We start from the raw sequence: 15702 nt of genomic DNA, 5'->3' as shown, positions 1-15702 counted from the left end.
GCTTGTAATCATAATAGATTTTAGACCAAACTCGGACTAGTAATAAACAATCTCAATATTCAATGATGGGCTTATTTGGGCCATTATAGGAATTGCAGGGCTCTGCCGTAATCTAAAAAGCTCTTTCTCTTCTCAAAGAAGAGTGCTACGTACTCAAAATGGGTTTTTGTAGGCTTTTGGTATAAACGGTTGTTTAAGCCCATAATCCTTAGTTCTACTATATGTTAACGCCTCTGTAAACACTCTTTTATCAAAAGCCCACGATTTACCCTTTTCTCAAGCTGTTTCATTCACTTATTGGTTCCCTCTAGGCTGCCTCTAACTCCTTTTGAATGCTTATGGTCTCTCATTTTAGGAGTTCCTTTTGCAGATATTGTTAATGGACAGCTTGCTACCTAGGTTCTATTGTAAATTTGATGTCTGTAGTTTTTGTGTTTACAGAGTCGTAGCCAAATCAATAGTGACACTGTGTACTTGATCATATAGAACATTTAATCAGTGTTTCATACTTTCTGTGCTAGTTGGGAAACTCAAAATTTGTGCTACTTGCGAAACTTAAAGTCTGTATTGTACATTTGTATACCTATTTAATGACATTTGCAGAGAAGAATAATCTTTGCTTGTATGTATTCCCGAATGAAGTATGGGAAGTTAACTTACCAGCTGAAGAAGTACCTCCAGAGCTCCCGGAACCTGGACTCGGCATCAACTTTGCCAGAGATGGAATGCTGGAAAAAGACTGGTTTGCTCTTGTTGCTGTCCACAGTTGATGTGATGCCTGGTTACTTTCTGTCTCCTTTTACTTCGGTTCAAGATTTGGTTTCGATTCATGCTGTAATAACAGATTCAAGTCAAATTCAAAAGTGGTAAGATTCATGATGTCCTTTAATGAGGAGGTTAATAAATTTTATGAACTAGGAACAAACCAAACTAAAGAACCTTAAGATGAATTTAATAGCTTCTGTTAGTCTCCCAAACCCTTTCCCTTTGGTTCTCTAGTTAACTCCTCTCATAGTACACTAACCGATCTAAGGCCACCTCCATCGGAGTATTTAAACAAGGTTCTTTAAAAAAAAAGCAAAAAAAATAAATGAAAAAAGAGGAAAATAGACAGAACCGCTGTCTAAAACAGCACTTGTGGAACTGCTAAAAACCCCTAACGTGGCGGTTTTTTATAGGTTAATCGTTTTAGACAAAAGAGAAAAAAATTAGGACTCTCCGTCTCTCTTTCGATGATGTCTTCTTTCATCGCGTGAAAACTTAATTCCTTTGGAGGTGTTCTGATTCTTTGATCATACTCGAGATTAGGGTTTAGGATCAATCCATCAATGGCTTCCGTTACTACATCTCCTTCTCTTCTCTTCTCTTTCCTTCACGAAATTTTACATCTTTTCCATCAATTCCACACCATAGAAGAAGCTCTGTGTCCTTCATTCGTTTTACTTCTGAGAACCCTTCTCTGTCCGCCACCACCAGCAAGGAGGACATTCTTCGTTTCGTGACGAACACCGACGGAAATACGACTCAGCTCGGCTCAGCCTCGTCGGCACAGTAGATTTCGATCATGCTTTAACCGCAGCTGCAGCCGGTGGCGAAGCCACCGATGACCACCTTCGCGAAAACGTCCCCGTCATGGTGGTCGAGACCGTTTTTTCCCCGAAGGATCCGACCCGAAGGCTACTGCCTCGACCCGATTGGTAAAGAGATGGTGGAGAAGTTCACTGAATTGGGAGGATGCAAATGTGACAGTCCTGCTGATGTTGGCAAAGGTAGCAGATTTAGTTTGTGTTAGAAGTAAATTTGAAACACTTGAGATACATGGTATTATGTTATTTTGAGGCATCGTTGCGTTTCATCTCTGTATTTTGAAGTTTCCGCTTCAGTCGTGAACTGAAAATAGGATTTGGTTTTGGATGCAGAGAGCAGAGAGCAGATCTTTGTAGTCGATGCCTATGTTTTAAAAGGGATGTCTGAGCTTCTTGATGAAAAATAATGGTATAATCTCTCCTCTCTTGCTAAGTCTTCTTGAAATGAAATTGCATAAATCTTGTTAGGTGTTTAAAAAAGCTTGAATCTTTTATGTGTTGTTCCTTGGGGTTTGGTTTTTAAAGAAACTGGAATTGTTGCTAAGGGTTATTTAAAAAAGAACTTGTTTATGTGTGGCAGAGGAGTGTAATGGCTCTTATACAATTTTGAAGCTCATGTGTTACTCTGTGGAGGATTCGTCGGACAGGTTGCAGTCAAAGCTTCTTACTTTCCAAGCAGATTGGAATCTCACCAAGACAAGTAAGATTCTGAACTTTACCATGCCTTAATTTGTTGAGATTGCTTCTTACCATTGCATAAAAGTATAGAATTTATGTACAGTTTTTAAGTTGCTGTCATGACTATGGTTCTTCTCGTTCAGAGATTGATGACCTTCGAGAAAAACTTTTTAATTATAATTTTGTATTTCTATTTTTAATTTGTTTTTATGTCATATTTGTTTAAATTTTATGAAATCCAATAATTTATAAGTTTTGTAAAATTTAAATTTAATAATTCAATTTCTAAACGAAAAAAAAATTTAAGAACCTCATGAGGGTTCTACCATTGGACCTTATTAAAACTAATTATATTATTGAGGGTTCTAAACTTCGAAAAGTACATAATTAATAATTAAATTAATTTTAAGAACCCATTAAGGGCTCTAACCAATGGAGATGGTCTAAAGCTGTTTGTCAGCTGAGCTGGCAATTTAACTACACTCTTACACCAAAAAGGTCTACCATAGTTGTAGACAATATCCTGTAATCGTGGGATCTACAGTTAGTATGAACTCTGAGAGGCAACTTGTAATGAAATGGCTCCATTACTTGTCGATTAGTATCTTTGTAAGGTTTACACTGCTATCTAAAATGCAGAAAGATTTAGATGACGAAGGCTCAAAGACAATACAAGCGATGGACGAGGAAGAAGGACTTAATGAAGATGAGAAGGAAGAGGAAAAAGATGAAGAGAAACACGGTGATACCCTGTGTGGAGCTTGTGGAGATAACTAAGCTTCAGATGAATTCTGGATCTGCTGTGACATGTGCGAGAAATGGTTCGATGGGGTATGTGTGAAGATTACTTCAGCTAGAGCTGAGCATATCAAGCATTACTAGTGCTCTTCTTGCAGCAACAAAAGAGCTCGAATAGTACAATGTTTTATTCCACTAGTCTTAGCTTTCTATCCATCACCAAATTGTACAATGCGCTTTAAATATGTTTGTTGTTCAGACAAAATTAGTTTGAAGCATGCCCAGACTCGATTTCTCAATCCAACTGAGTATAACTCAAATTGAAGTCTTTGATAAGATACAGCCCATGACCAAGCTGTTTGTAAAATAATCATGACTACTTTGTAGTAGCCAGCTAGCCGCCTAGCCGTAATCATTTTCACCACTTGGTTTCAAAATTTATACCGCAAAATTTATATTTGTAGATCTCCTGTATTCTAGTTGTTGATTTCCTAATCACAAACTTATATATATATATTTGTGTTCTTTATAATTAGTATAGATTTATTGTTGTAATTAGTCACAAATCTAGCCAAAGTCCATACACACACGTATCTGAAAGTTTAGACGTTATCTATAAATAATACATCATCACGAAACAAATTAAACGTTTGTTTGTTCATGACAAATCCGTTGAAACAAGAGTCAAATCAATTTTTAAAGGTCAGACGATACTTACAAGTTATATCCAAGAGGGGAATTTCAAAATAGAAAAGCTCTCCACCAGAATATAAATTTCTACATCTAACAAGTCCTAACGAAACTTGTTAAATAGAGAAAAGAATTAGAGACAATTGGCCATTATTTACTCAAAATTAAAATACTTCCTTATTTTCGGGAAAAGGGCATGGAAGTGCAAAAGATCAGCAAGGCAAAGAGCAGAGACAAAAAAAAAACGTAATTAAAAATTTGATTTACCATAATAATCTCTCTTCTTTTTCGTTGTCTGCTTCTAACCTATATTCCAGTGTGTGTGTTGGTATGGGTGGCTGACCACAAACGAATATCCAACGCGATCCACCTCACCGTCCCCTAAGTCTCAGTGGACCCCACTTGAACAATCTCTATTCTCAAGCACCAAAAAAAATAAAATCTTTTTTTAATTGTTTCTTGAAAAAAATATTAATAATAAAAATAAAAAAGTGTTAGAGAGAGAGAGAGAATGACACAGCTCAAAAGAAAAACATTTGCTGCTGCTCGAGGAGAGAGAAAAAAGCCATTAGACGTCTGCTAGAAGACCAAGTCCCCATCTTCATCTTCTTCTTCTTCATCACCAACATCATCAGCTTTCTAGAGAGAGAAAACATTCCGATTCGTCTTCCAAAAAAATCAGCTGTGTGGTTGATTCTTCTACTCATCCGATCTCCCCGATTTCAATTTTCTGCTGTGCTGACTCCGAAGAAAACTTGTAGACCACCAAAACCTAGAATCTTCCCGATCTGACTCGCTGAGTCCGCGCTCCCAAAACTCGGCCTCTCTTGGATGAGCTAGTGGCGGCACAGAGAGGATCTATTTGGAGGAAGAGTAGCCATGGTAATCCTGCCATCATCCTCTTCGTTTTCTCGATTGCTTATTCTGTTTTTTTTTTTTTTGTTTAATCTATTTATTTATTAACTGGTTTATATGATTTGATTCTCGTTGGTAGATAGATAGATCTTGTGTATGAGATTAGCGTTTCGATCCTTAGTCTATTCTCTATTGATTTGTATGTTACTATTGCCAAGTGAATAAATAATATCTGAATACTATTTGAATGGCCGCATATTATACAAGTTAGTTAAGCTTGGACCCATCCCACTACTTATCTTATAGTTTTTAGATTATGTCTCTAACTTCTATTATTAGTTTCCCTAAGATAGCATCTCCTTGTGAAGTCATGCTAGTAAGCTTGTGTGAAGTTATTGGAATCTATGTACCTCACACGTTCAGTCTTGATATCCTGTAGGTTGGTCCAGTCAATATAATCGTTGGTTCTCATGTTTGGATTGAAGACCCTGGATTGGCGTGGATTGATGGAGAAGTCGTCAAAATTAGTGGGGAAGAAGTTCATGTACAGACCACAAACGGGAAGACCGTAAGTTGTCTATCCTTTTGCCATGTTTTTGCATGTAATTTACTTGTGAGAAAAAATGTCATTTTTCCTCTAATCCATCTCGCCTTGAATAAATGTTTCATTCCTGACAAATCAATTTTGCATTATCACTCATGAAATTAATTTCAGGTTGTGGCCAAAATCGCGAATGTATTTCCAAAGGATACAGAGGCTCCACCTGGGGGCGTTGATGACATGACAAAGCTCTCATATCTACATGAACCAGGTGTTTTGAATAACTTGGCCATGAGATATGAGCTGAATGAAATTTATGTAAGTTATTATGCATTTTCTGCGCTGAGTTTCTAATGAAATCACATATTTATTCCTAAGTATTTTCTTTATATTGCCTTTGCAGACTTATACTGGAAACATCTTGATTGCTGTAAATCCGTTTCAAAGGTTGCCACATCTCTATGATACTCATATGATGGAGCAGTATAAAGGAGCGGGTTTTGGTGAATTAAGCCCTCATGTGTTTGCAATTGCGGAAGTTGCTTACAGGTAATTAGGACCAATCAGTGATTCCACTTGCACAGATTCTCTGAATCACTCTTTATTCGTTCATTGTCTCATGCTAGTCTATTGCTTCTATGTGTAGGGCGATGATCAATGAGGGCAAGAGCAACTCAATTCTTGTTAGTGGGGAAAGTGGCGCTGGTAAAACTGAGACCACAAAGATGCTTATGCGATACCTTGCTTACCTGGGTGGTCGATCCGGCGTTGAAGGAAGGACTGTGGAACAGCAAGTTCTGGAGGTGACGCGTCACAAATCTATGTTAGCTACTGTATTGATACATTTATAGAGAGGCTTGTAGATTAACTATTTTGCTTTCTTTTTGTTGATAAACAGTCAAATCCTGTTCTTGAAGCTTTTGGAAACGCCAAGACTCTTAGGAATAACAACTCCAGGTATGCGCATGTTCACTGAGAGTTTTTTTCCTACGAATTGTCTCTTGAAATGCTTTTATCAGTTGCTTAGTCAAACTTCTTCTTGGCCAAAAGCTTCTTCAGACACTACTTGTCAGAAAATTTGTTAACTAAGAACCCTCAGTGATCAGTTGCACAGATGGCACATGACATAAGTTGTCAGACACACACGTTCTTTTCATGCCTAAAGTGCCGGATAAATATTTTTTTCCCACAAACTACGTGATAGATTATTGTGTTATGGAGTTATTCTAATGAGTAATGACTTCTTATTAAAAAGCTTCAAAGCAGACAACCTCATTTCAACCTTGTCTTGAAATCATAATGCAGTCGATTTGGAAAGTTTGTCGAGCTTCAATTTGACAAAAGTGGGAGAATATCTGGAGCAGCTGTCCGAACATATTTGTTGGAGAGGTCTCGAGTGTGTCAAATATCAGATCCAGAAAGAAATTACCACTGTTTTTACCTTTTATGTGCTGCCCCACCGGAGGTACTGGTGCTACTCAAGGATAATAATAAGCCTAGCTGTGAAGCTTTCTGATTTAAACCTCATGAATAAGTAATTGGGGGGAGCTCATTTCTTTTCCCATTCTGTAGGAAAGAGAAAAGTTTAAGTTGGGAGATCCTAAGTCATTCCACTACCTAAATCAATCGAAGTGCTTTAAACTGGATGGAGTGGATGACACCGAGGAATATCTTGCTACCCGAAGAGCTATGGATGTTGTTGGCATCAGTGAAGAGGAACAGGTCAGTTTTCCACTTGCTCATTTTTCCATCAAGAGATGATTTCTCTGATAGATCATAATATTGATTCTTCTGATAATTGGTATCAGGATGCAATCTTTAGAGTTGTTGCTGCAGTCCTTCATCTAGGTAATGTTGAATTTGCAAAAGGAAAAGAGATCGACTCCTCAGTTTTGAAGGATGACAAATCAAGATTTCATCTGGATACGACTGCTGAACTTCTTAGGTATGTGCTGCTTATTTGTTTAATCTTGATTTCTGTTTTTTTTTTGTTTATTAAATCTTTGACCCTGGACTCATTCCTTTCCAAGGTGTGATGCAAAGAGTTTGGAAGATGCATTGATAAAACGTGTAATGGTGACTCCAGAAGAGGTTATTACAAGAACACTTGATCCTGATTCAGCCACGGGTAGCAGGGATGCATTAGCAAAAACTATCTATTCACGCTTGTTTGATTGGTATACAAAAAGAATCTCTCTCTTTGCATTTGCACGCTCTTATGTCCTATTTTGTTTTGTATTTTCGCTAACTGCGCTCTTCTATAGAAAACATGTTTCAATTATTGCAGTAGCTGCCACTTGAAATTTCGAACTTCTTACACATATTTTTTTTCCAGGCTTGTTGATAAAATTAACAACTCTATCGGGCAAGATCCAAATTCTAAGACTATAATTGGTGTTCTTGATATCTATGGGTTTGAAAGCTTTAAAATCAACAGGTAAATTTGGTAGCTTGCAGAATTATTTCCTCTTATGTAATAATGTTAAAGGCTGTAATGAGATTCATGTATTATTTCAGTTTTGAGCAATTTTGCATCAATTTTACCAATGAAAAGCTGCAACAACATTTCAACCAGGTCTGTTGTGCTCTTACCCACTAGCTTCTAAATATATTTATCTCTTCCTACTTAGGTTTGAGTACAATTTTTTTTTTCACAGCACGTCTTCAAAATGGAACAAGAAGATTATACCAAAGAAGAGATTAACTGGAGCTACATAGAATTTGTGGATAACAAGGATGTGTTGGAACTCATTGAGAAGGTATCCTAATTTTTAATATATGTAAATTTATTCGTAATATAGTTTTGCGTTGAATTATAACTAATTCCTTTTTGACACTTATGGTGTATATAACTTGCTCGTACAGAAACCTGGAGGAGTCATTGCACTTTTAGATGAAGCATGGTAGGCTGCTAGACTCTTTTGACGAAGCTGTTTTAGTTTGTGCTTATGGATTAAAAAATCTTCTATTTGACTGAGGTAATGTATATAATACATGTTCGAATCTTTTGCAGTATGTTTCCCAAGTCTACGCATGAAACATTTGCTCAGAAGCTGTATCAAACGTTCAAAAATAGTAAGCGGTTTACCAAACCAAAGCTATCGCGGACCAGCTTTGCAATATCACATTATGCTGGAGAGGTAAAACATCTTTCACATACTTATGACAAGCTTAGATATTATTTCTGTTAACATCCTCTTCCCTACTGAAACAGGTAACTTATCAGGCCGACCTGTTCCTTGACAAGAACAAAGATTACGTGGTGGCAGAACATCAGGATCTTTTGATCGCTTCCAGTTGTACTTTCGTAGCTGGTCTATTTCCTCGCCTAGCAGAAGAAACATCAAGTAAAACCAAATTTTCTTCCATCGGGTCACGCTTTAAGGTATGGTGACAGCAATTTCCCTCTTTGGAACATATTTTCTCTCGGCTCTTCCTGAAAGCTTTGTTCACTTAAAACTGTTATGATACGTTCTGCAATTAAGTAGAAATCTAAGGATCTCGGATATTCTCCTTAGCCAGATAATCATAAATGGTGTATATAGTAGATACATCTTATATCATTTGCTTCCTCTGTGTGTTTGATAGAGCAGCAATACGGCTGATTTAGACATTACTACTTGTTTCTTTCAAACACTTTGACCTTGTTATTTTTTGTTCTGTTGCTGTTGGAGAGAGTCATAATCTGAAACATTAAGTAGCAGAAACTCTAGTTCAGGGTGTCACAAATGTTGGTATCTGTTTCTAACAAGAGTTAGTCTCTCTCAAATTTCAGCTTCAACTTCAGTCTTTGATGGAGACACTAAATTCTACTGAACCTCACTACATCAGATGTGTGAAGCCAAACAACGTACTTAAGCCTGCCATTTTCGAGAACGTGAATGTAATTCAACAATTACGGTGTGGTGTAAGTGCAGTCCGAACCTTTCATATAATTGAGGCACGTCAACCAAGATTTTTGGTTATTGAACTTACAAGCTTATTTTTGCCTTGATTTCTTTAAGGGTGTTTTGGAAGCTATTAGAATCAGCTGTGCTGGTTATCCTACAAAACGGACCTTTTATGAGTTTCTCAATCGTTTTGGTGTTCTTGCTCCGGAAGTTCTGGAGGGAAAGTAAGTTGCAGCTGATATAAATTTGTTTTACCCTCGACCCTCGTAGTTTTTTACTATCCTGATTATGGGCCTGGCTTTAAACATAAAGTTGATAGGTTTCGTTTCTTGCAGTGCTTTCCATTAAAACATGTCTAGTACTTTTCCGCTGTATCTAAGGGCTCCTATTTCTGTGCAGTTATGACGACAAAGTTGCTTGCAGAATGCTTCTGGATAAGATAGGCTTAAAGGGTTATGAAGTAAGTCATTGGTAATTGCATCATGTAACAGTTCCTAAATGGTTGGTTAGAAGATTATGTATAAATTATCCAACATTCTGCCACTTGCAGTTAGGGAAAACGAAAGTATTCCTTAGAGCTGGGCAGATGGCTGAGTTGGATGCAAGAAGAGCTGAGGTTCTTGGAAATGCCGCTAGGAAAATCCAAATGCAGATCCGTACTTATATTGCCCAAAAAGAATTCCGTGCTCTACGTGGAGCTGCTATTGTATTGCAGTCCAACTGCCGAGGTATCTTCTCCCCTAAGTCATTGCAAAAATGTGCTTCTTCTCTTTTGCTACCATTCTTGTAGTTGTTCAGCCTATTATATGTGTAGCCATGAAATTAGTGGCTTGTTATGATCCGTTCGTTTGTATTGTTGAGCAACTGTGAAATCATTTTAGTATTTATGTGCCTTTTTTTTGTCTCTGCGGATTGAATTACTTTTAGAATGAGCTTCTCAAATCTTTATGATGAATGCTAGGAAAATTGGCATGCAACCTTTATGAGGAAATGCGACGCCAAGCAGCAGCGGTGAAGATTGAGAAGAGTTTCAGAAGACATGTGGCCAGAGAATCTTATCTAAGAATTAGACATTCAACAATTGCAGTTCAAACAGCACTAAGGGGAATGGTTGCTCGCAATGAGTTCAGATTCCGAAAGCAAATGAAGGCTGCTACTATTATTCAGGTCATTACTGAGAATCTCTTAGAGCTATTCTTGTTTACCTAACTGAGAAATGAGAGACCATATATCTTTGATTGGCAAAACTCTTGGTTTTGTGTCAAAAATCTGATAGTTCTTGATTTTCAAATTCAGGCTCGCCTTCGTAGTCATCTGGCATATTCTTACTACAAGAAACTCCAGAAAGCTGCGCTTGCTTCGCAATGTGGCTGGAGGAGCAGGCTTGCACGAAAAGAACTGAGGACACTTAAGATGGTTCGGTTTCCTTTTTTCTTGTTTTATAAAATTATTCTACTAAATGTTAAAACTTCATGAAACTAATCAGGTTCTAACCTTTGCAATTAACTGAATCAGGCCGCACGAGATACCGGAGCCCTTAGAGAAGCGAAAGACAAACTTGAGAAGCGTGTTGAAGAATTAACATGGCGTTTACAACTAGAGAAGCGACAGAGAGTAAGTTCATTTCCATACACTAGCATTATATTATGCTTTGTTTACACTGTTATTGACAATTCCTGGTAACATAGACCGATCTGGAAGAAGCAAAAGCCCAAGAATATGCAAAACAACAGGAGGCTCTGCAAGCTATGTGGTTGCAAGTTGAAGAAGCAAACGCTGCCGTGATACGGGAACGAGAGGCTGCAAGGAAAGCTATTGAAGAAGCACCACCAGTCATTAAGGAGACTCCGGTATTGGTCGAGGATACTGAAAAAATCAATTCATTAACATCAGAGGTGGAGGCTTTGAAGGTATGCCTTTTTTTAACTTATCGGATCATCCTTCATATGTTCACTATTATAGCTAGTCGATATATGCTACTTAGTCCCTTAGTATTGTAAGCTGGGTGTGTTAATTTATGTTATGTTTTTGTTACAGGCTTCGCTTCAGTCTGAACGAAAAGCTGCAGAAGACTTGAGAAAAGCTTTCTCAGAGGCAGAGGCTAGAAACTCAGAGCTAGCCACAGAACTTGAAAATGCTACAAGAAAAGCAGACCAGCTTCATGAATCGGTACAAAGGTTCGTAAAAGGATACTGCTGAAGGATAAAACAATAGGCCTTTTATACATTTGACTGTTTCGTTTTGTTTACTAGTCTTTGTTATCCTTGTTGGTTAATTAAATAAGTTATAATTCGTTTCTTCGCTTATGTACTTTTACATATTGATTTTGCTTCTGCTTTCAGATTGGAAGAGAAGCTTTCCAATTCAGAGTCAGAGATTCAAGTTCTCCGTCAACAGGCACTTGCTATTTCTCCAACCAGCAGAACCATGGCCACGCGATCAAAAACAATGCTTTTACCGGTACCAACAACATATAAATTCTTGTTTTTCTTTACATATTAACACAAAAAGGCCTATTTAATCATTTATTCTTTCCTTCTCAACGCTCAGAGAACCCCAGAGAATGGAAACCTTATTAATGGAGAAACAAAGATTACACCGGTAAGAGGAGACCTTTTCTGATTAAATTTGCAGGTTCGACCCGGACACGTTCTTGTTTCTTTAATTGGTTTTTTCTATAAATATCACAGGACATGTCTCTTGCTGTACGAGAACCAGAGTCTGAGGAGAAACCACAGAAATATCTGAATGAAAAGCAGCAGGTAACATATACTTGAACTTCTTGTGCTAATTGTAATTCTGGGACTACGTTTCCTGCAGTATTGCATTCTGCTTTTCTCTTTAACATATGTTATGCAGGAAAACCAAGATCTACTAGTCAAGTGTATCTCTCAAAACCTTGGATATGCTGGGGGCAAGCCTGTTGCTGCGTGTGTCATATACAAAAGTCTTCTTCACTGGAGATCATTTGAAGTGGAAAGAACTAACGTCTTTGACCGTATCATTCAAACAATAGCTTCGGCCATTGAAGTAAGTTTATTCTTTCTTGCTTTATTGTCCAGAAGCACTAATAAGCTATTTTAACATGTTTGACACTCCAAAACCTTGAAAATATTTCTGAATATCAATATGGAAAATGTTGTCTTCCATTCAGGTGCCAGATAATAATGAGGTTTTGGCGTATTGGTTATCTAATTCTGCCACACTATTGTTGCTTCTGCAACGTACACTTAAAGCTACTGGAGCAGCTAGTTTAACACCACAGAGACGAAGAACATCATCAGCATCTCTATTTGGAAGGATGTCACAAGTAAGAAGCTGTTAATCTATTTGTTCTTTTTTCTGGTTTCCATTTATCTGCCCTTTTGTGCAGCCTCAATTCATATTGTGTCCTTCTTTAACAATTTAAATAGGGACTAAGGGCATCTCCTCAAAGTGCTGGACTCTCGTTTCTGAATAGACAGGGAGTCACCAAGCTTGACGACCTGAGGCAAGTTGAAGCGAAGTACCCCGCACTACTTTTCAAGCAGCAGCTTACTGCATTCCTGGAGAAGATATATGGAATGATCAGAGATAATCTAAAGAAAGAGATCTCTCCTCTTCTTGGGTTATGTATTCAGGTAACTTTTTAATTGTATTTGTGTTCATACAGTTTCTAGGAAGAGAGGTTATTAATTTAACAGCTTAATAACTGAATTTTCCTGATAAACATTTCTTAGTCGATGCTTTTGAGAAGGGATTTCTTGTAGCATCTTGTGGAAGTTGATATGCTGATGCTTATTAGCTCAAACTTTACAAATTCATCGATGTAGTGTATTAAGACTTGAATACATGATACAGGCACCAAGAACTTCAAGGGCAAGTTTGGTGAAAGGGAGAGCACAAGCCAATGCTGTTGCTCAACAAGCTCTAATTGCTCATTGGCAAAGTATTAGGAAAAGCTTAAACGCTTACTTGAATCTAATGAAAGCAAACAACGTGAGTCTGGACTTCCACTAGAAATTTAACAAAAAAAACATATTACTTTTTGGCAATCTTGATTACATTCTATGTTTTTACATGATACAGGCTCCACCGTTCTTAGTCCGCAAAGTATTCACCCAAATATTCTCCTTCATCAATGTTCAGCTTTTCAACAGGCATGTTTCAGTTGTCACATCTCCTTTCGTTTTCTCACATTTTCCTTGATTTGACATAAAGATTTCTCTGTAATGAAATTGTGCAGTCTTCTTCTACGTCGTGAATGTTGCTCATTCAGCAACGGAGAGTACGTTAAAGCAGGCTTGGCTGAATTAGAGCAGTGGTGTACAGAGGCTACTGATGAAGTAAGCCACGCTTTCGCTTTTCCTCTTAACATTGCTTAAGACACATGTTCACACCTTCTGAGTTTTGATTAATTTTTTTGCTTTTTTTTACAGTATGCTGGCTCTGCTTGGGATGAGTTGAGACATATCAGGCAGGCAGTTGGTTTCCTGGTATAATTCTTAATCGATCCTTTGCCATTCCTTTAATGCCCTTTAATGCTTCCATTACGTGGCTTGCTTATGTGGACTTTGCTTTGTTTTCGCTATCTGTTCAGGTCATTCATCAAAAGCCGAAAAAGACCTTGGACGAAATAACAAGAGAACTCTGTCCGGTATTACTTTAAGCTCGGTGAAATTTATCCTGTAAATCATTTACTTTTTCCCCCTCGTGAGCTTAACATTGAAGTTTCTGTTCTGGTTTAGGTGCTAAGTATACAGCAGCTATACAGAATCAGCACAATGTACTGGGATGACAAATATGGCACTCATAGCGTTTCTTCAGACGTATGTCTCAGTTTTAAATAACTAAGTTTTATTTGTCTAGATATTGGTATTAATTGTGTTCTTTCCAAAACCATAGGTTATTGCAAACATGAGGGTTATGATGACCGAGGACTCAAACAATGCTGTAAGCAGCTCTTTCCTTTTGGACGATGACTCAAGGTATGCTGAAAATAATTTGTGTTCAGTCTCCTTTGTACCGTTCCCATTTCTCGACTAATCCAAGCAATGAACCCAAACGCAGCATTCCATTCACGGTGGAAGACATATCAAAGTCAATGCAACAAGTGGATGTAAATGACATTGAGCCTCCTCAACTGATCCGTGAAAACTCAGGTTTCGGATTCTTGCTCACACGTAAAGAAGGCAGTGCATCGTAAGTGAGCTCGGTATGGTCCACCAAATACGATTGTTTCTGCTGCATACATAAATACATCGTGCGGGCATTTTGTGTATATTAATTTTCTTGCTTTGGTACTCAGTCTCTGGCCTTTGTATTTGTGGAAAGGCCAAAGTTTATTTCATTCTTTGCATCCCTGTAGTTATGGCAACTCGCAGGGGTTATTTGTTTTGCATTTGCTTTTGTCATAGAAATGTGTTCGATACTGTCCTGTCCAGAGAGGGGAGGAGAGTATTGTTGTTTTAGTCAATTATTTGTATCTGTTGGTTTGGGCGAGTCTTTATAATCGTTGTGTGAAATTGTAATGAAGGAACTAGACTTTTTTTCATTGTTTTATATATAGGTTGCACATCAAATACCTTTCACATGTGATTTTTTTGCGATTTCCTTATTGCCTCTGATTCTACATAAAACAATGAAGAAAGGTTTTGATTGTTTTAAATTGTCTTTTAAAAACCGTAGTTGAGCAACGGAAGGTAGAGAATCATAAGACTAAAACGTAGTATTCTGTAACAAAAGAATGTTATAATTACATTATTCTGTTTTGAAATGGTTATAGTACTATTTCAATACAGTAAATCCTCCCAACATTGCTCTGTTTGTGATGAAGCTGAAGCAGAGACACATTCACTGTGTCCCCATAAGTAGTTGAGAAGGAGATTGTGATGACATTATATTGGGGTCTGGATTGTATGTATGTCCGCATTTAACATCCATTCCTGAGGAGAACTTTGCACAGCATCCCGATGACTTGGCTCTGTAATAGTCGTCTTGGAATTAAAGAACTTAGTTCTGATTGAGGTTAATTCTCGTAGTGCTTCAGTTATTCTCACCCTATCACTTGGATACTCTTCAGAACACCTTATTCCCACCTGCAAAACCAGTCTCAACCACTCATCAATGGCATTGCTGCCTCCACCCTCCTCATCTCCCGACAGTAACGACTTCGCGTAGCTGTGGAGGTTATAGTCTCCTGCAAATGTTACGTCTGTCGGTTTCTTTCCAATGAACATCTCCAAAACTAGAACTCCAAAGCTGTACACATCTCCTTGTATTGATGGTTGGCCTCCCATACCATATTCTGTACATAATTTCAAAAACAATAAGATTGGATCATTGGCAGCTATACACTACTTTTTTCATATAGATGTGTTATTTACCTGGTGCAGCGTAGCCAATGGTGCCTCTGACACCGGCAGAACTAAAATTGTTTAGGAAGGTTTCTCGGTCGTATTTATAGAGAAACCGAGCCAAACCAAAGTCACCAACATGAGCAGTAAGATCATCGTCCAGAAGAATGTTGCTTGGCTTAAGATCACAGTGAGCTACAGGGTCATGACACTCAACATGCACTTACTCCAAGGCGGATGCAACATCTATTGCTATGTTGAGTTTTTCTGGAGGTGTTAAAATTCTAGAGTGATCGTTTGCACTTTCCAGATCTTCTGGCTGCATCCACATATCCAGGCTTCCTTTTGGCATAAACTCATAGACCAGAGCTCTGAATTCATTTCCCTTG

General features: G+C 37.9%; 1 protein-coding gene and 1 long non-coding RNA gene across 2 annotated transcripts; both read left to right on the top strand.

Moving 5' to 3' along the window:
- Positions 1–412: 412 nt before the first annotated feature.
- LOC111204167 lies at positions 413–3301 on the top strand. Its single transcript, XR_007321138.1, has 4 exons — positions 413–1769; positions 1920–1995; positions 2167–2286; positions 2904–3301. It is a non-coding gene; the product is annotated as an uncharacterized LOC111204167 (long non-coding RNA).
- A 906-nt stretch (positions 3302–4207) lies between these two features.
- On the top strand, positions 4208–14543 carry LOC106387003 (myosin-17). Its single transcript, XM_048752115.1, has 39 exons — positions 4208–4574; positions 4987–5115; positions 5263–5406; positions 5492–5637; positions 5735–5891; positions 5987–6045; positions 6394–6553; positions 6661–6810; positions 6897–7033; positions 7119–7265; positions 7424–7525; positions 7606–7663; positions 7746–7847; positions 7954–7991; positions 8102–8228; positions 8303–8473; positions 8864–8995; positions 9093–9202; positions 9378–9438; positions 9529–9706; positions 9940–10145; positions 10275–10394; positions 10494–10592; positions 10667–10888; positions 11016–11155; positions 11321–11438; positions 11529–11579; positions 11669–11740; positions 11838–12008; positions 12133–12288; positions 12392–12598; positions 12819–12956; positions 13047–13117; positions 13204–13303; positions 13397–13453; positions 13558–13614; positions 13706–13786; positions 13863–13945; positions 14028–14543. Exons 1-39 carry the CDS (start codon positions 4572–4574, stop codon positions 14161–14163), a joined length of 4596 nt encoding a protein of 1531 aa, XP_048608072.1. The 5' UTR covers positions 4208–4571; the 3' UTR covers positions 14164–14543.
- The last annotated feature ends 1159 nt before the right edge of the window (positions 14544–15702 follow it).

The sequence above is a fragment of the Brassica napus genome, chromosome C3, assembly GCF_020379485.1.
Source record: "Brassica napus cultivar Da-Ae chromosome C3, Da-Ae, whole genome shotgun sequence".
Taxonomy (NCBI): Eukaryota; Viridiplantae; Streptophyta; class Magnoliopsida; order Brassicales; family Brassicaceae; genus Brassica; species Brassica napus.
This window is presented reverse-complemented; position numbering and strand designations above follow the sequence as displayed.

Excerpts from the sequence above, each read along its gene's own strand:
- LOC106387003 (XM_048752115.1), top strand. Across the intron at positions 5,638-5,734 it reads ATTGCGGAAGTTGCTTACAG|GGCGATGATCAATGAGGGCA; the intron begins GTAATTAGGACC and ends TTCTATGTGTAG. Across the intron at positions 11,741-11,837 it reads ATCTGAATGAAAAGCAGCAG|GAAAACCAAGATCTACTAGT; the intron begins GTAACATATACT and ends TATGTTATGCAG.